General features: G+C 32.5%; 2 protein-coding genes across 2 annotated transcripts in view; one reads left to right on the forward strand and one right to left on the reverse strand.

The window, feature by feature from the left end:
- Window positions 1-20,365, forward strand: part of LOC132723680 (importin-4-like) — a 53,342-nt gene that overhangs the window by 17,310 nt on the left and 15,667 nt on the right. Inside the window, exons 3-15 of the mRNA XM_060708446.1 lie at window positions 637-722; window positions 1,887-1,928; window positions 2,151-2,283; window positions 2,838-3,083; window positions 3,491-3,592; window positions 3,932-4,015; window positions 4,305-4,439; window positions 4,845-4,898; window positions 5,175-5,284; window positions 5,865-5,973; window positions 6,676-6,928; window positions 7,239-7,358; window positions 19,491-19,614. Of these exons, the coding sequence (XP_060564429.1) occupies window positions 637-722; window positions 1,887-1,928; window positions 2,151-2,283; window positions 2,838-3,083; window positions 3,491-3,592; window positions 3,932-4,015; window positions 4,305-4,439; window positions 4,845-4,898; window positions 5,175-5,284; window positions 5,865-5,973; window positions 6,676-6,928; window positions 7,239-7,358; window positions 19,491-19,614 (1,598 nt within the window). The remainder of the gene's footprint in view (window positions 1-636; window positions 723-1,886; window positions 1,929-2,150; window positions 2,284-2,837; window positions 3,084-3,490; window positions 3,593-3,931; window positions 4,016-4,304; window positions 4,440-4,844; window positions 4,899-5,174; window positions 5,285-5,864; window positions 5,974-6,675; window positions 6,929-7,238; window positions 7,359-19,490; window positions 19,615-20,365) is intronic.
- On the reverse strand, window positions 11,806-14,206 carry LOC132723681 (alpha-2A adrenergic receptor-like). Its single transcript, XM_060708447.1, has one exon. It carries the CDS (start codon window positions 13,443-13,445, stop codon window positions 12,246-12,248), a length of 1,200 nt encoding a protein of 399 aa, XP_060564430.1. The 5' UTR covers window positions 13,446-14,206; the 3' UTR covers window positions 11,806-12,245.

Raw genomic sequence — 20,365 nt, forward strand, 5'->3', positions numbered from 1 at the left:
AGTCATGAAACTTTACAGGAATGTTGATCAGTTGTGTAGTTGTGCACCTGGGTATTTTCGCCTGGATATTTTTAGTATTTTTAGAGTTATTGCCCTTGACTTAGTAAAATTTTGTAATTTTCAATCACAATCATCAGTCACATGGGGCCAGAAAAGGAGTTTCATAAATGCAAAATTAAAAAATCTTGTCTGACAGTACAAGGCCTAGAGCTTTGATATTTGGTATATGATATAACATATAGGTCCTCTGCCAAAATTGTTCAATTTTTAGCCCTGGGGTCAAAATTGGCCCCACTCCAGGGGGTCATAGATTTTCCTTATATGTATATAGTGAAAACTTAAAAACTCTTCTTGTTTGAAGGTACAAGGCTTCAAGTTCAAAGAATTTTACAGTTTATGCCATGATTAATATATAAATAAAGCCTTATGTCTTCAGTTGTTGTGTTAATAATAACCAGTACTCGGCGGGGGATATAAATTCAACGAATTTGCTTGTTATTATTCATTTGCCTACTATTATTACATTTGCCTACTATTATTATTATATTGCCTGTGAATAATTCATTTACCTGTTGTTATAACTAACTTATCAGGAACAACTTTTTATTTACCCATTATCATTTTGACTTTGAATAGGTACGTCAGTATGCTGCAATCTTGCTGCGAAAGAAGATACTTAAAGGCAAGCAGTGGGCTGCCCTTCAAGGAGACATCGCCCCAACGTGAGTTTTTGTTATTTTATATGATTGTATTGAATATTTACCAATACAGGGTCTTGAAAAATTGAAAAACTATATTATGGATATCTTTAGTGAATTAAAGTGTTTTTTGGGTTTTTTTTTTAAGAAAATATTTACATTGTTAATTATACAATGTAATAGAAAATCAGATTGTCATAGAATATGAAATGATAATTTGATGTTTGTAGCTTTTCTTAATCTTATTACATAGTTAACATAACACATCATTAACAGTCTATGCGAAAGACTTCTGAGTTTTACTGGACAGTAGGTCCTGTAAACTGAAAATTTTTACTGGACCAAACATGATTTTACTGGACCGAAAAAAACCTGATTGGTATAGCATTTTGAGTCACTTGTTAAGTGTCAGCAGTCAAAAAATTTGTGTACAAAAAGAAAATTATATTATCAACGAAGTGAAGTTATCTTTTTTCACCACAATCAAAATGTAAACATAAATATTGTTATACATGTATTCAATGGATTTTGCTATTTAAACTTTAATTCCATACAGACTATATACTAGCAAAATGAGAGGGTAAATTTCAGCAAAAGTCTGGCATATGTAAACAGAATTATATATATCGGTAATTTAGTGAAGTTGACAGATTAATTGTTCAATGATATTGGTACCTTCACAGTATAGTTTAATTTTTGTCAACATCTTGGACAATCTTTCATAGCTAAACACCAGTTGAGCACACGTGTAATTTAGCATTACTCTAAGTCTGTCGATTAAAGACGTAAATTGTTCCAATTAATACACTGACACTTTCATTTGTGTAAACAAACTAATAGCGGGTGACCTTTCACATCTGGGCCGCTTATGTAATTTACGCGGCCGCTTATTGCCTTTTAATTGTACTAGTTGTCGGATATTTTTATCTTACATTGTTACATTAAAGTTTGCATTATGAGAATGCATAACAGTTGACAAGCATTGCACGAGCTTATATTGTGTAATGACAACATTTTGATATGTTTTGAATTTAGGTAAATGTAAGGTTTTTATAAAACCTTAATTTTTTTACCGGACCGTCGGGCCGCCAATACATATATTTTTATCGGACCTTCTGATTTTTTACCGGTCAGGGCCGACGGTCTTTCGGAAAGGCTGCATTAAATCTGTATTGCTTTTTTTTCCAGGATTAGAGAAAATATATTACAGTTGATGCTACGAGAGCCTGAGTAAGTTTAGTATAGATCTTGTTTCATATTCCAGTGTATGTCCAAACTAAAATAATGTATGTAAATGATTGTCTATATTTTCAACAATAATTATATCAAGTTTGTTCAATTAAATTTGAGAATGAATTTGCAGTTTGGCTCTTAAAATCTTTGAGATTTTTGTGTAAGCTTTATTGATGGTTTTAAAGTGTAGTTTTATACTTTGAACTTTAACCTTTGTAGAAAGATCGTTAGAGTAGCTATAGCCCAAGTGATAGCCGTGGCAGCGAAACATGACTTGCCCACCAATGCTTGGCCTCATCTATTTGTGTTCATTAACCAGCATGTGAAAAGTGAGGTGCCAGAACACAGGGAGGTATAACTGATTTTTATTATCTATGTTTTTAAATGATGAAGATAGATTACTCCTTTACTTTGAACGTACATGCATAACATAAAATTGATAAATGTATAAGGCAATATGAAAGTCAGTAGATTCTTTGTGGGCATGCTGAATATAAAGTGTAAATCTAGCATTGGAACATAAATCAAGAAATCCACCAGTCATTGGTAACCAAGCTTCACTGTCCCATCCCTATTCTCACCCGAAAAGAAGGTGAAATCCAATGGCTATAATTTTGCTATAAAAATATTCTTGGAGATATAGTCCATCTTGCATTAGGTTGTTCCTCCTAGGGAGGAGCTGATACTGGGAGTTTAACCTTCCTAATTTGTCTTGACTATATGGGGGAAGATGGGGGAGTAAAATGGCTTCAGTGCATAAAAACTTGTCCTAATTAGCGAAAAATAAAAACATGTTCATTGAAATTTTCTAATATTAATTTAACTTAAATTACAAAGTGTTGCATTGTTATTTTCTAGTTTTTATCTCACATGTATATGTTATAATGGCAATTTATATTGTTACAGATTGGTATGTACTTGCTGTTCTCTGTAGCTTCCACGGCCGCTGAACAACTCAAACCCCACCTAGCTGATATGGTTACCATGATATCTAGTATCCTAGGTGACCAACAGAGTAGCCTTGCTCCATTCTATGCCATCAAAGCCTTGTCTGAAGTAGTGTTTTATGTCGGAGATGATGCCTTAAAGCCTATGCAACAAATCGTTCCACAAATCCTTCAAGTCATAAAGAACTTGATTCTCGTAGATCAGGTATGAACTGGTATTGAAAATTATCATTTAAATTTTCTCATATCATATTTTAAACTATCTACTTACACCAAAAAAAGAAAAGTTGTCTTTTTCATAGATGTAGATAAACCTATTTGCTTTGTACAGTTATTTTCAAGTATGTAGATACTCTTTTGGGAGGTCGGGAGGGCTATCTTAAAATGAGGGCCCTTGGATTTGGATCAGTCCATTTCTATTTTACGGAATGTTGGTATAACAAAATACAAAATTAGACAGTATAGAGTCTGATCATGATGTATGGAATTGCTGGGGTGGTTTTGACTAGATTCAGTTATTATTGCTATTAGCTTCTATAGCCAATAGCTGTTGTTCATTTATAAAACATTTTTACAAAACATTATTTAAACTCAGTCTCTGATTTATTACAGGAGAAGGCCTGTGAGGCATTTGAAGTTTTTGATGAAATGTTAGAGTGTGAAGTTGTCATAATTACACCACATCTTAAGTCCACAGTGCTCTTTTGTTTGGAGGTAATTTTTGTTGGACAGTTTTCTATGCATTATAAGTGAGAGAAAAATGGTTCTTAAAAGTGAAGTCTGTAATAATTGATGAGTTTGACTTCAGATTTTCTTTTTCAAAATTTCATGTTGAATTGTATATTTCATGAATATGATGCTGTCATAAAGTGCTTAAAAAGGCTTTTGAAAGGTCCATTTGGCCACTTTTACTCTTAAGTTTGAGATGGGCTTCATTATAGAGCTTTAAAGACAAATTTGTGAATGGTTATATTGACATTAAAGAGAAAAACCAAAAATTATCTAATTTGAATTAGAAAACTTGTTTCATACATATATATATTTTTTACACAGATTGCTGCCAACAATAAATTAGATGATAACATTCGAGTGAAGGCGATGTCATTTATTTGTTCACTAACAAGACTTCGGAAAAAGGTAAAAATTGTGTTAATTGATAACTTATAACTTATATGATCACTATTAAGCATGGTAATGGTGTTTTCAATTTTAAATTAAATTAGCATTTACAAATTAAAAGCAGGTCAAGTCCAATTTATAAATTAAGTAATATATAGATAAAATTTTATAGATGGTGAAAAATATTTATTCATATTCAATTTGATCAAGTTATCCTGCACAGGGTTATGGTAAGTACATTTATTGTGAAAATATATTTTGAAATTTGTCTCTTATACTATAATTGAATTGTTTTATTGTTGTGCAGCAAATATTAAAGAATCAGTTGGTACTACCTATATTGAATGTAATGTTCCCCGTCATGTGTGAGACGTACGATGAAGAAGATGATGACGAGGAAGATGACGTTGAAAGTCAGAGACCGTCACAGATTGCCTCACAGGTATGCTGTTATGTTCTAAACACTTGATTTGGTGATTTATATGTGAGTGGGTGCGCATGCTTAGCTCAGTAGGGAAAGCTTGGTGTTTGTAATAGAGGGGTCCTTTGTGTATTTATAAATTGTTTATATATTGTTGATTAAGCATGATTTGGGTTATGTAATCCAAACTTTACATGATATTTTATAAAGCATTGTCCACATGTATATTGACTTAAGTTATTGCAATTTTTGTACTAAGCTAGATTTAAACACAGTGACAGAACTTTTGGATCACGCATCATTTTTGCTTAAGCTTTATAGCTTGTTTATCCTTGTTGTCTTGGTGAGTAAATGCAGTAAATAAAATGTCTTTGTTAGTAAATGCAGTAGACAAAAGGTTAACAGGTGTAATGTTTTCTGTTTTAGGTCCTAGACACTATGGCGATGCATCTTCCACCAGAAAAGTTTATACCCCCTGTGGTAAGTAATTGTGTACACTTGTGATAATATAGTTTTCATTCAATGAGATTTTAAAAAAAGGAAGAATAAAGGGTAACACTTTTCTTTCAATGTAATGAAAACTTCTTGTAAAAAAGGCATTATCATTATTATGAAATTTGTGCAATGTATGGCTTAAAATACATATACATTTTAGCTTTGCATTGAAAACTACCGGAAAAAAGTTGAACAAAAAACATGAACACGGATTTGAATTGTCTTTTTAAGGCTTGTGCAGTACATGTTTGTATATTTTAGATGTCGATGGTCGAGCCATCTTTGTTAGACGAGAAACCAGAAAGGAGGAAAGCAGCTTTTATTGCAATGGCAGTTGTGGCCGAGGGCTGTGCTGACTTCATTACAAACAAGTAAATAGAGTTTTAAAAATTGATATAAAAACAAAGAATCATTCTGTCAGGTTTCAAGGTTTATGTCTGATATTGGTGTCACTGAGGTATTCCATTACCGAAAGTTTGTTGTAAGTGGCCAAATCTAATTTGTGGCAATGCTACAAACTCATTGTATTTGTTTGAAAATTTTATCCTACAGGCTGAATAAGTGTGATGAAAAATGATATTGCATAGTGGGTATTTTCATAATTTATTACTTTTTATAAAAACAAATAAAAATTACAAGGTACTTTCCATTGAGATTTCTATAAATAAAAGTACTGACTTATTACAGTAATTTGGAATATGTTTTAAACTAAACAAGGAAATATTATCAGATAAATTATCAAAATGTGGGCTTGAAAGTTCATGACTGATTTAGTTTTCACTTTGCCATAATCAAAACAGAAGAAAAATTGTGCAGGCAGTTAAACTAATCATAATCTATTATCTTTTGAGAGCAATAAATTAATTTATTTTTGATTATATTATTTCATAAAACTGTAGAAGTTTGGAAAATATTATACTTGTTAAAACTTGTAAATCTTGTATATTTTAGTCATCTGCAAGCTGTGTTACAATGTGTATGCAAGGGTCTGAGTGATCCAGATCAGCATGTTAGAAATGGTGCTTTGTTCGCTATAGGACAGTTTTCTGAACATCTTCAGGTGAGTAGCCTCCCTTATATTATAATATTCACAGAACCATCTGTAAAAATTAAGTTATTTATAAGTATACTGTTTAGATTGATAATTTTATAAGTTGTCTTCTCAACTTTGGAATGAAAACAGTCAAGATAATTGTTTTTCTTTAGAATAAAAGAGAAAGGAAAAATATCTTGAAATTAACTTAGATTGGTTGATGATGCAGCATGGTTTATGCATACACTTTGAGAAATTGTTTTAAAACAAAAAAGAAACTTTAAGATTTTTTTTTTCAATCTATTTAGTTAACATTTGTTTTGATTTTAGTTTTAAAGAATATGGACCTATATAAACAATTGTTTGTAAATATAACCAGAGCTGCTAGGCGAGCATTATATGACAAACAACTGTTTATATACGGCCATATAACCTGTGAGGAATATTTATAATGAATTTATAATACTGCGAACTTTAGAGAAAAAAGTGAGATTTCTTCATGAATTGACAGCAGTCTTGTATATAAACGTCACGATTATCTAATGAAAAGTGACGTTACAAATGTGCAGTATTATAATTATATTAAGATTATGTGTATATATAAAAAATAAGGTCTTGTCTAAACCTTAGGTGTGTGTGTGTGTGATTTTGAAAAAAATCAAGATTTCGTATAAACCTTACTTTAAGGAGTAGAAATTATTGTAACAATATATGTTATAAACATTTCAGCCGGACATTAGCAAGTATGCTTCAGATGTCCTTCCCCTGTTGTTCCAATATTTATTACAAGTAAGTCAGGAGGGCGACAAAAATCCTCGTGGTCTGACGAGAAGTTACTACGCGTTGGAAATGTTCTGTCAAAATCTGGGAAAAGACATCCAGCCTTACCTGCAGCAATTAATGGAACATCTCATGACAGTGTTGAAAACATCGACTTCGCTTAGACCGAAGGAACTTGCCATTAGTGCAATAGGGGCAACAGGTATTACATTGTGTTAATTTTGTAATATTCATGAACAGTTTCTCATGATTAATAAAAAAAGAAAAATCTTGTTACAAAGCTTAAGGAAATTCATAATTCAAAATAATTTTCAATGTTTTGTAGAGAAGGTGGCTTATGTTATGGTAAAAATAAAGACTATTTGTATCATTAACACATGTAATAATTATACATGTATTTGTATCCTGTGAGTTTCTAAGAAGGAATTGTTGAATGTCATGTGAACAAGCTATTCAGCTAACTTTTTGGAGGTTGATGATTTTATTTTAATCCATTCTTCCTAACATTTCAGCAAGCGCTGCAGAGTCCTTGATCTGCCCCTACTTCCAAGAAATCATCAACCAGTTCCGAGAATATCTGGTCATTACCGAGGGCAATGAGGAAATGTTTAAACTACAAATTCAGACCATAGGTGAGAAAATTTATCAAGATAAATTTTATTGTGAGAGTAATGTTGTTAAAGACAATAGAATTGGGCATTGTCCAGTTTTGACATGAGCATTTATGCCAGACCTGTCTGTTTAACCCTGTAATATGACTATGCTATTTGTCTGGTAAATTTTTAGTTTGTAGTTTAATATACATGTAGAGAGTGAGAGCCATTGTATTCACTCGGATGTCTGTATCTGTGTGACCTAAAGTTGTTGGATTTTTTTGTACATCCCATCTTTTTCACTGAAATGTTTTTAAGATTTTGCTTTTTATGCTCCCCGAAAAAATTTCGGGGGAGCATATAGTCGCCGCCTTGTCCGTCCGTCTTTCCGTCCGTCCGTCCGTCCGTCCGTCCGTCCCCTTTTCTTGTCCGGGACATAACTTTGAAACAACAAGAGGTATCAACATGAAACTTTGTAGGTAGATAGATCTCTTTGAGTAGGTGTGCAGTGCACAAGAACCGAAACTCTGCCTTGCTTAATTTTTGAATTACCCCCCTTTGTTTATTTTACACTTTGAACTTTGTCCGGGACATAACTCTAAAAGTATAAGAGGTATCAACATGAAACTTTGTAGGTAGATAGATCTCATTGAGTAGGTGTGCAGTGCACAAGAACCATAACTCTGCCTTGCCTAATTTTTGAATTACCCCCCTTTGTTTATTTTACACTTTGAACTTTGTCCGGGACATAACTCTAAAAGTATAAGAGGTATCAACATGAAACTTTGTAGGTAGATAGATCTCATTGAGTAGGTGTGCAGTGCACAAGAACCGTAACTCTGCCTTGCCTAATTTTTGAATTATCCCCCTTTGTTTATTTTACACTTTGAACTTTGTCCGGGACATAACTCTAAAAGTATAAGAGGTATTAACATGAAACTTTGTAGGTAGATAGATCTCATTGAGTAGGTGTGCAGTGCACAAGAAACGTAACTCTGCCTTGCCGAATTTTTGAATTATCTCCCTTTGTTTATTTTACACTTTGAACTTTGTCCGTGACATAACTCTAAAAGTATAAGAGGTATCAACATGAAACTTTGTAGGTAGATAGATCTCATTGAGTAAGTGTGCAGTGCACAAGAACCATAACTCTGCCTTGCATGATTTTTGAATTATTCCCCTTTGTTTATTTTACACTTTGAACTTTGTCCGGGACATAACTCTAAAAGTATAAGAGGTATCAACATGAAACTTTGTAGGTAGATAGATCTCATTGAGTAGGTGTGCAGTGCACAAGAACCGTAACTCTGCCTTGCCTAATTTTTGAATTATTCCCCTTTGTTTATTTTACACTTTGAACTTTGTCCGGGACATAACTCTAAAAGTATAAGAGGTATCAACATGAAACTTTGTAGGTAGATAGATCTCATTGAGTAGGTGTGCAGTGAACAAGAACCTTAACTCTGCCTTGCCTAATTTTTGAATTATCCCCCTTTGTTTATTTTTACACTTTGAACTTTGTCCGGGACATAACTCTTAATGTATAAGAGATATCAACATGAAACTTTGTAGGTAGATAGATCTCATTGAGTAAGTTTGCAGTGCACAAGAACTGTAACACTGTCTTGCCTACTTTTGGAGTTATTGCCCTTTGTTCATTTTGACACTTTGAACTTTGTCTGGGACATTACTCTAAATTTATAAGAGATATCAACATGAATCTTTGTAGACATTGGGTGGAAGTGCAGTGCTTAAGAATCATTACTCTGCCTTGCCTTATTTTGAAGTAATTGCCCTTTGTTTATTTTTACTTTTTGACTTTTGACCTGGACATTACTTTAAAACTATTAGAGATATCAACATGAAACTTTGTAGGTAGCTAGATATAATTGGATAGAACTGCTATGCTTAAAGAACCTAAACAAAGCCTGGTCTAATTTTGGAGTTATTGCCCTTTGTTCATTTTTACACTTTGACTTTTACCTGGGACATAACTCTGATATCATCAGGAAACTTTATAGATAGATAGATCTCATTGAATAGAAGTGCAGTGCAAAAAAACATAACTCCGCTTTGCCTAATTTTGGAGTTTTTGCCCTTTGTTCATTTTTTTTTATACTTTCCTGTGTCCAGAACCTTCTCGGGGAGCATCACCCGGTTCAACCGGTTCTTGTTTGAAGTGGTTAATGATATAAAAAATGTGAATTATTGTCAAAATTGAAAGTGTTGACTGCTCGATAATTTCTCATATTGTTTAAAAGCATTGATTTGCCAGAGCCTCAACCTAGACATGAAATTTTTAAAAAATTAGAAACCTTTTTTGGTTTTTAGCACACATAAGCTATGGACCTTTCCAGTGTTTACAGTTTTATGTAAATTGGCTAACTTCTTATCCAATTGCTACACTGAGATAATACAAAGTCACTGGTTGACCTGGTTTGCACAAAACAACACTTGGTTAAGTTTGTGATACCGTTTGTGAGCAGTTGACCTAGCAATTAATGGAAAAGGGGTGGCTAAATGTTCCGCTACGAAAAACTGGAAAGGTCCATTAGTGAAGGTCAGTTGATCTGGCTTTCATCGTCAAAAAGTAACAGAGTCCAAGGTGATAAAGAAATTTTTCTAAGCTCAAACTTAATCTCGGGTATTTAATTGATTAAAAAGCAGCATAGAATGTTTATTTACCAAAGAAAATCATGAGATACATAAAAAGTTTTATACCCTCAAGGCCTGCACAGGTCACAGTTTTGATTGGATTTTTATCAAACTTTGATAGAATGTTCATATTTGTGTTACCTCAGATGAGTTCAAAGTTATGTCAAAAACAATGTTTCTAGGTTAAAAAAAAAGAAGAGTAAAATCTTGTATTAAGTTTTCTTAGAATGAAGATTTATTTTGTATTTCTAAATAAACTTGAGTAATTAGACTCAAGTAAGTGAACAAGGGCCATTATTGCCCTCTTGTTTGCTTCAATATCCATTTGGCTCCAGTCTGAAAAGAATTCATATGGATGACTACTGGATTTACAACTTACAGCTGAATATTACAATGCCAGGGCTCTGCTTTTTGGGTGAATGGTACTTGAAACAGACTTGGGGGGTAGGGAGGGGGATGGGGGGGGGGCAGGGTGGACATGGCTGTGAAAGGGGACTTCTTGCAGCATCTATCAGATCTAAAAAAATTGTACAAATAGATATAAAAAAGAACTTAAGTGTATAATGGTAATGATATATTCAAGAGAACAGGGGCTTTCCATTTATGAATATACAATTTGAACAACAACTACAGTTGTAGATGCTGGTATTAATTAGGATTGGGAAAGGGGATCGTATTTTTTATTTTGGGAGAAGGATTGAAAAAATGTATAAGATTTTTGTCCAAAAGCCAGACTAAGTTAGTGAAAACATGACAACATTCATGTTACACATGTTATTCAGTACAACAGGGATGTTTACTCCTTAAAAGCATCAATAACATCACATCTGGAAAAAAATTTAATGTAATTATTGAAGGTTGATTGATATTTTCACTCTTGTGAGCTGCATTTGATGAGATAAAAGGTGTTACGTAAATTCCATTCAATTCTAAATGAAGTTATTTAATTTCTGCTTTCTAGATAATCATTTAAATCCATTAATGGCTAAATCTTGTCATATTTGATGACATTTTTAGATTGGTCTTTAATGACCTTTTCTTTACTTTTCCATTCAGGATTAGTTTTTCAGTTGCACGCTATAATTATAATGACGAGTAAATGGAGATTAAGAATATTTGAAAATATGTTGTTATTGTTGTTTTCCCTCTGAATGCTAAAAAAAAAATTTATTTTGTGGAGAAAACGTAATAATTATGATTGGGTTTATTTAGGACAAGTGAATTAAACAAATTATAGGATGGTGATTGTTATTTTTATATGAGGTGATATTTTAACATTTAAGAGTGGAAGAAAAATATCTTTTGGAGAAAATGTTTGTCTTTGGGTTTGTTTAGGACAAGTCAATGAAACAAATTACATCATGGTGATTGTTAATATTTTAAATTATTTTAACTTCAAATCATGGCAAACCACTTGCCCCTCACTGTTGTTAGTTTGAATCACACCAGGGTCTTTGGTTTCTCTTATGTGAGAAACCTATCCAGCTACCTTAGGGAACTTTGTTGGTTCAACTCATGTTCCCATTTGTGCTTGAAATAATGCATGGAAGAACACCTGAGGTTTTCTTCAACCAATAAAGCTGGAAAGCTGCCATATGACCTTCACAGTGTTGGTGTGGCGATAAACCCGACCAAAATATCTATTACACAAAGTTAAGGATTTTTAAAATTTCATTTAATTGTTGCCATTTATTGCCTTAGTTAAAAAGAGAAAGAAGAAAAAAACATGCTGGTGACCTGTATAATGGCCACTATAAAATGATTAATAATAAACAAGAAAATGAACATTTGATTATTATATTTATAATTATTAATGAGTTGGTAGGTTTGCGGTTTAATGTATGAAGATAAAACTTGTAATATTATGTGTAAAATTTGTAATAGGTTTAAAGCTAATATGTATAAATATATAGTTCATACAATATATAATAATAATGGATATGCCTTTCGTACAATTTTTTAGTCAATTTAAAGGCGCGCAATTCTTTTACACAATTCCACCAGTGTATTGATTATCATTCAGTTATGATAATAACAAAAGAATCAATTTCTTCAAGTAAATGTTATAGAATGAAATGAAACAAAAATGATTATGTCCATTAAAGTATTATGCTGTATCTAATATGTCCACAGTCAGACAGTCAATTTTTGTGTGTACACATTTCATACTGATTTATGTTGATATAAAATAGTTTGCTCGAGTCCTTGCTGCCGCCATTTTGCTAACAGAACACACAACTGATCAGGTCATGTTCATTGATCATAGATGTATTAATTTCTTCTACAGATAGTGTTATAACCCCGTTTAACCTCCAGCCTGAAGCGCTGATCGCAAAATCCATATATGATACAGTTTGCCATGTTGTTTATATAAACGCACCACAGTAATGTATTGTAAGTTACTTTCCCTGCAAAAGACATTCCATTATACCAATCTGGATAAATATAGGACACGATTCGCAGAATCAGGTAGGGGACATAACTGAGGAAGAAAATAATTGTTATCCAGAATAACATCATGGTGGTGCGTTTTGTGCGATCAAATTTGTTCTTTGCACGTTGTAGGGCACTAACTGGTACTTTCTGTATCTGACCCAAACTAGACGAGCGACGTTTCGAATTTACCGGAGCATCAATGTCAGAGACTACAGTATCGACACTTTTCTCTGTATCCTCTACTCTTAAGTTACTGTGCTCGCCGGAATCGGAGCTTCCTGAATGAAATGTAGCTTCAGCTTTGATAGAGGGTTTGACGTCGCTCATTTTGACCTGTGTGACCTCTGTATTTGTATCATCACCTTTGCTGCTGAAAGTGTGATGGTTCCAGATGGCTTTGCCAATAATGCAGTACAGAATAGCAAGGACCACAAAACTGCTAAATGAAACAAAAAGCAAAACTGCGTTGAAGTATATTGGGTAGTAGGTGTCCTTGATTTCCACGAGAATGTTACATTCACTACCATTGAGACCTGGTACGGAAGTCTGCACAGGAGTGCTACCATACATGAATAGTGCAGGCCATGAGCAAAGTAAGGAAAGTCCCATAGCAAGTAAACACATAGACTTTGCCAGTTTCTGTGACATCTGCTTACCTAAAGGAATGCAGATCTTACGATATCTGTCCACTGATATGACAATTAAAATGCCTGCCGATGAAATGCAGATGAAGAAATTGTAAAATGTCAGTATTTTACAAATGGTCGTGTCGTAAAATGTCAACGGTTTTAGAAAATTACTGACAACAAATGGCATCCCCACCGTGCATGTGATAAGATCCAGCACTGCCAAAAATATGATGAAGACACGATGGTTAGATTGTTTCATACGGAAAACATACACCAAAAGTACATGCAAGTTTCCAATAATTCCAATTATGCTCAAAATGCACACGAGAATTGTCCCTCCGAGGTAATATTTTGTCTCCTCAGCATTAAGGTCCTCGATAGTCACTGTGTCCGATTGTAAAGCCATGGTGTTGTTATTTCAATTTTAATTTACTATCTGATAACAATTCATCTTTTAAAATCCAAATTTCATTGATGATTATTCTGGAAATAAACACTTTAATTTTCTGGTGTCTTCATGAACTTGTCAAGCTTGGATGATGATATAAATATGTAAATTGTAATGTGATTTTATTAAAAGCCTCCGTGCAGATAAAAATCACTCAAACAAAATAATACATTGATTTCACCGAGTTATCTCTCTGTAAAATGAGATACTCTTAAAGTGAATAATTAAGTCCCAATTAAATATGCTTAGTAATTCTACAAGAACTTGCCAATTTTCAATATTCCATTTAATATAATGAATTCCCGAACACGATTATTTAATTCAAAGTCTATAGATCTCCATGTATAAATATGAGCATTTTACGTTGATGGATTTAAGTTGTTTTCACTCCTTAACAAGCAATATCATATGCTGAAGCCCTTCCAGAGATAACATGTGGGTCATGTTAAGGCAAGAATCGTGCTATACGACTGGAAATCCATGTGTTTAATTTCCTCATCATATCCTGCAAATCTAATATTTTTTACAATAGACAGGGAAAAAAATCGCACAAGAGGAAATGACAGTCCTAGAATATGTCAGGGTGACAATGTATGTTTTGTTAACATGAAGAAATTAAGCTCTGGAGAATTAAATTGTCCAATAGATACCTGGTTGACAGTCATCCGTGGAATTGATGCCTTAATCGTGAAGCCTCTGGGAAGTAATCTTGTTTGGTCCTCTTATTTTTGTGAATAAAGTATTTATGTATATATTTCGTATAAAATAGACTGGGCGAGATTTAAATTAGACCAGTGTAGCAGTAAATTCATTTGTCATTTGAAGTGTTAAGGTAGTTGAATACCAGGCATCAAAACCTTTTATAGTCATTGGTGAAAACATGTATCGTCACATTAGTGCAGTAATGGATTAACTCCTATTGAATTTTAAAGGAATTAACCTTTACTGCATTAAGGTGATGGTGTATGCCACAAAATAAGCTAAAATAATGTAAGAAATGGTGCTAGCATTTTCATGTTAAAATAATGTAAGAAATAGTGCTAGCATTTTCATGTTAAAATAATGTAAGAAATGGTGCTAGCATTTTCATGTTAAAATAATGTAAGAAATGGTGCTAGCATTTTCATGTTAAAATAATGTAAGAAATGGTGCTAGCATTTTCATGTTAAATAGGGTTAGAAAACATAATTTGTTTATTGGATGTGAATTCTATCGAATTATCAAGTATTAAGTGGGCCACTTAACACTTACCTGCTCAAGCTGTGTTGGGACCTCTAATTCAGCTTTATTCTATGCATTCATATATCAAAGGCTGAGAGCAAAATTGTTCCATCTAAATATAGAAATAGAAGCAGATTGACCAGTTGATATAAACCCTTAGCCTTCTGGCAGCAACTTAATCTACCCGTGCCATCAGAGCAGAACAATTCAGCCAGCACTTCCCTGCTGTCTGATCATAGTCTGAACTGTTACGTATTCAGTAAGTACATGTTACAAAATTGTCCCTAAAAATGATGAAGGATTCTGTCCAGATTGAAAAATAGACCATTTAAAGTCCATTTAAGATGTTTAATAGGGTAAGGTTTTGATAAAAGAAACATGCTTCCATTTTTGACATTCAATTCTCTTGCATTTATGAAATGAAAATTTTACCTTGGTCATGTTAAAGCAAACAACTTACTACACCACCCTCCTTCCCCAGCCCCTGTCCTCTGGAGAGAAAACTGATAAAACATACAAGTATACATATAAAGTTCTAGTGTTACCTTATACCAATTTATGATTAAAAAAATATCTTAATCTAGAGAAAATGGTGGGAATATAATGAAAACTTTTTTTCTTTTTTTTTTTTTGCTAATCAAACAGTAATTGGTAAGAATTTTAACTTTAAAATTTGTCAGTAAGTTACTTACTGACAAATTTTTAATTGTATAGTAACATTATTTATTGCACCTTATAAATGATAATATGCATGTCAAAAAAAAATTTTTAAGTATATTTTGTTTTATATTTATTATTCTTTATTAAAATATGTTATATATATTTATTATTTATGTTTTATCACATTTGTATATTTTGAGCAGTGATTGTTTGGTTTCACTTCAAATAATTTGTTAATTTAATAGGTTTGAATTCTTCAAGAATCATTAAAAAAAAAAATTATTTTAGCATTTCCATAATGGTGTAATCAACTTTATCTATCATTATACTAACAGACTGTCACAATCACAAAAATGTACAGAATTTTATCGCAGGTTGTCATTAACCTTAAACAATGTCTATAAAAAATCTTGTTTTAATAGTCTAAGGATAAGTTTTTCTTAATCCGCCAAAAATAGCAGATTATATAGGACCAAACAGTGCTTGTTACACTGAATTACAGCAGGTTAGTGAAAATACTATCTCGTAACAATGTACCGAACTTGAATAGTAACACGCTGATAATCCCCCCTGAAATGTCGGGACATTTAATAATGAAGTGTATCGGAAGAAATGCGATCAAAAGCGTAATAAGACACTGTGATTGTAAATGATGTTAGATAATGATGTAAATACGGCCAGGAGATTTGTCTTGGAGCCCATACTGGTCACATATACATGGTTAAGGTATTTTAAAAGTTTAAAACGAGGTGAACCGTCGTGTATATAATGATGAAATGCAATTAAATCGAGATAAAATGAAAATACAGATACTTTTCTGAAATGTTTAGTTTTTATACTCCAAATTTTATTTTTGTATTTAGCATGAAATATTTTGACATATGTTGAATGAAAGTATACATAAATATCTGACAAAAAAAAATGATATTATTAAAAAATAGATGATTCCTGTTTTAAATATTTCATTTATATGAATCAAATACTGTATTTCATTTATTAAAGAAACACCATTAAGATGTTCAAAATGAAATTTGAAAGTCTTATATAAAGATCAATTGGGGCACAAAAATATGAGAAAGATAAAAAGAAATGAACATTGAACATAGAATTAAATTGAAAATCAATATTTAAAAGAAATTTAAGTTTAAAGCTTTTTATCACTTCATATTTAAAGGTCATGTTGCACAATGAAAATGAATATTCTTGAAAAACTGAGTAAGTAAATAGTCTGAAATTTTGCACACATGTTATTGGTATAGACTCAAATATTGTGAAAATATTTCTTGTCCCATTATGTCACATATCCTAAGTTGAGTGCATTTAAGCTGAAATGTACTTCTTTCAGTAAAACAAATTTCGTAGGTTAAATGTGTAAATGCAAAATAGGAATGGCCAAATTAGACCACTATTAAAATTTATTTTTGTCAGGATGAAAAAAATGAAGAGAAAACAGCTGGTTTTTTGTTGTTGTTATTTTCCCAAATATAGGTTCTAAAACATAAAAAATATGAATTGTTCCAAAGGTACTTTATTGAATTATAGAAGATATACATTTATCATTTTATAATACAACTTGATGTGTTTTATTCCCACCAGAGAACCACCATTTCAGATAATTATTTTTCCACAAATTTACAATCGTTCAAAAATAATAATCTGAAATGGTGGTTCTCTGGTGGGAAAAAAACACATCAAGTTGTATTATAAAATGATATTAAAATGTATATCTGAATTGCAATGTTTATATTCTTATATGTTTTTCCCCTAGATTTTCATTTTACATGTTTCTTACATGTAACTACATTGTATTTGTAATTTTGTTGTTGTTTATCATACCTTTTGTTTGTAAATGTTTATATTATGTACATTGTATATTTGATAGAGGCTCATAGGGAAGACTGGGCATGCCCAACTATGTTGCCTCTTTAAATAAAGTCTTTATTATGCCCCCCTTCGAAGAAGAGGGGGTATATTGTTTTGCTAATGTCGGTCCGTCGGTAGACCATATGGTTTCCGCTGATTATCTTGAAAAGTAGTTATCACAAAGTCTTCATATTTCACATAGTGATTGGTCATAACTAGTAGATGACACCTATTGATTTGGGGTCACCAGGTCAAAGGTCAGGTCACAGGGACCTTAAATATCAGAATAGTTTCCGCTGATTAACTTGAAAACTATGCATCACAAAGTCTTCTTCATATTTCACATGGTGATTGGTCATAACTAGTAGATGACCCCTATTGATTTTAGGGTCACTAGGTCAAAGGTCAAGGTCACAGGGGCCTTAAATGTCAAAATGGTTTCCGCTGATTATCTTGAAAAGTGTGTATCACAAAGTCTTCATATTTCACATAGTGATTGGTCATCACTGATGGATCCTATTGATTTTGGGGTCACTAGGTCAAAGGTCACAGGGACCTTAAATATCAAAATGGTTTCCGCTGATTATCTTGAAAAGTATTTATCACAAAGTCTTCATATTTCACACAGTGATTGTTCATAACTAGTAGATGACCCCTATTGATTTTAGGGTCACTAGGTCAAAGGTCAAGGTCACAGGGGCCTTAAATGTCAAAATGGTTTCCGCTGATTATCTTGAAAAGTGTGTATCACAAAGTCTTCATATTTCACATAGTGATTGGTCATCACTAGTAGATGTATCCTATTGATTTTGGGGTCACTAGGTCAAAGGTCAAGGTCATAGGGGCCTTAAATGTCAAAAGGGTTTCTGCTGATTATCTTGAAAAGTATTCATCACAAAGTCTTCATATTTCACCTAGTTATTGGTCATAAGTAGTAGATGACCTCTATTGATTTAGGGGTCATTAGGTCAAAGGTAAATGTCACAGGGGCCTTAAATGTCAAAATGGTTTCCATTGATTTTTCCATAATTGAACACTTCCATGTACCCATTTTTGGCAAGTTTCTGTAATAAAATTACCAATTTTGTGAGTCAATGGCTAGAAAGGGGGGTATATGTGTCGTTCGACATTCTTGTTATTATTATTATTATTATAAGACATGTATTACAACCAATCCCTATATTAAACCACTTCAGAATAAAGACCATTAAATTCAATGGCCAACTATTAAACTATCTATAGGTAAGGCCATCCTTAAAAAAATGTTTGTTTGCAGTAACCCAACCTAGAATTTTCAAGGTGGGTAGGTAGGTCGATTTTTTTTTTTTTTTTTATTGAACTGTACTCCTAAATAAACATGGAATTTCAAAATGCTGGACAATATATGCTTTGATAATCTGGTAACAATTAAGAAATTGATAACTGAATTCTAATTTAATAAGATCTACATTTTATTTCTTCTATTAACCTTTAAAAGAACGAAAACAAAGCACAAGGCATATTTTTCTGATTCAAAAAAAAATTTTTTTTATCCAGACCATGAAAAAAAATTTTGAGTAGGGGCAAATTTTGTGAGTCGGTCGCGTTACTGCAAACAAACATTTTTTTAAGGATGGCCTAATGGTGTTTATAAGTAAGCATTTACCAAATTAAATTGGTCAAGAGCCGTTCTCAACCAATTTAATTTTGTAAATGCTTACTATTGAAAACTAACCAATTAAATGTTTGAAATTATTATGATAAACAGTTGATTTTAAATAACTTGACTGATTGATTTATGCCAATTAACTTCTTAATAAGTAAGTGTGTTACAGTGATTCAATTGAAATGCTGTAATCCTATTGGACATATTTTCAAACACTAATTTATTTTCTCGTTCAAACTGATTGAATCTACACTTGTATTGTAACTCTTGTAATATGGATGCCTTGGTGCGAAACGATTGTAACTCAATATTCAATGCCCTGCTTGAAATAGCAGTCGGATCAGTGTATTCAATTTGCATGTACAGTGTCCATGTGTGTTAAATAATCAGAGACATTTTTTACTAGAATCAACTATAAGTTTATGTAAACAACACAATTTTACTGTTAAAAAATGTTATAAAAAAAAATAGATAAATAATCAGATATAGCTCTATACCCTTTCAACATAAGAAAAATAATCTTAACTCTATTACGACTAACAGGCGATTAACAAAATTTGAAGAAAAAGAAAACTTGCAAAAATGAACTCTACTGACAACATGTTTGTTTACAGATACACTGGGTGTGCTGGCACGATGTGTAGGTGCTGAACTGTTCCAGCCTCTCACTAAGGAGAGTATACAGTTTGGTTTGAATCTCCTCAACACAGCCGAGGACCCTGATCAAAGAAGATGCATGTAAATAAAGCTTAAAATTTACATTTTATAAAATGCACACTGTTGAGATTGTAATATTTAAAAATGTAGTTAGCTTAACATTTTAATGCATGAGCATATTGCAAAAAATGGCTGCTTTCATTGAAAAGCCTCCTGTTACAAGTTCAAACTGCTATGAAACTATAAAAAGATTCTTCAATACTGATTAAACTTGGCACAAATGTTAATTTGACCATAGCTCGATATTAAATTTCCTGTTATCAATAGCAACATGGGAACGTCTCAAAAATCACTATTTTTGGATGTTTTTTCCCATCAAAACTGATTTCACAGTGCTGCAACTTCTCAATGGATTGAGATGAAAGAGCCAAAGCTTTTCAGTGTTGTTTACATGTTACCTTAAGATCAAACTGAGGCCATTTTTATCCACTCACAAATCCAAAATTATCTTGGCGATGATGGGGGCTGTTGCAAAAGAGTGAAAACACACCTATATGAGGTAAAAGGTTATTAGGTAGAGCCTTGGACTGTAAATTGGGCAACCTGAGCTCACTTCCCTGACAGTGCAAGTCACTTCTGTTTGATTAACCATGAAATCCTTTCTATGGTCATTTGCACTGTACCTTTGCTCTGGCATGTACAGAAGTTATCGGTTCCTTCTGAAAGTGAAGGCTGAACTATGCTCTTATGAATTCAAAGTAGCTTACTACTGTGACCTGACCAACACCTTAATATTTCAATTGTGCTTGAGAGTATAAAAAACTTGTTTATC

The sequence above is a fragment of the Ruditapes philippinarum genome, unplaced genomic scaffold (genome assembly GCF_026571515.1).
Source record: "Ruditapes philippinarum isolate M1 unplaced genomic scaffold, ASM2657151v2 ctg359_1_1_1_1, whole genome shotgun sequence".
Classification (NCBI taxonomy): Eukaryota; Metazoa; Mollusca; class Bivalvia; order Venerida; family Veneridae; genus Ruditapes; species Ruditapes philippinarum.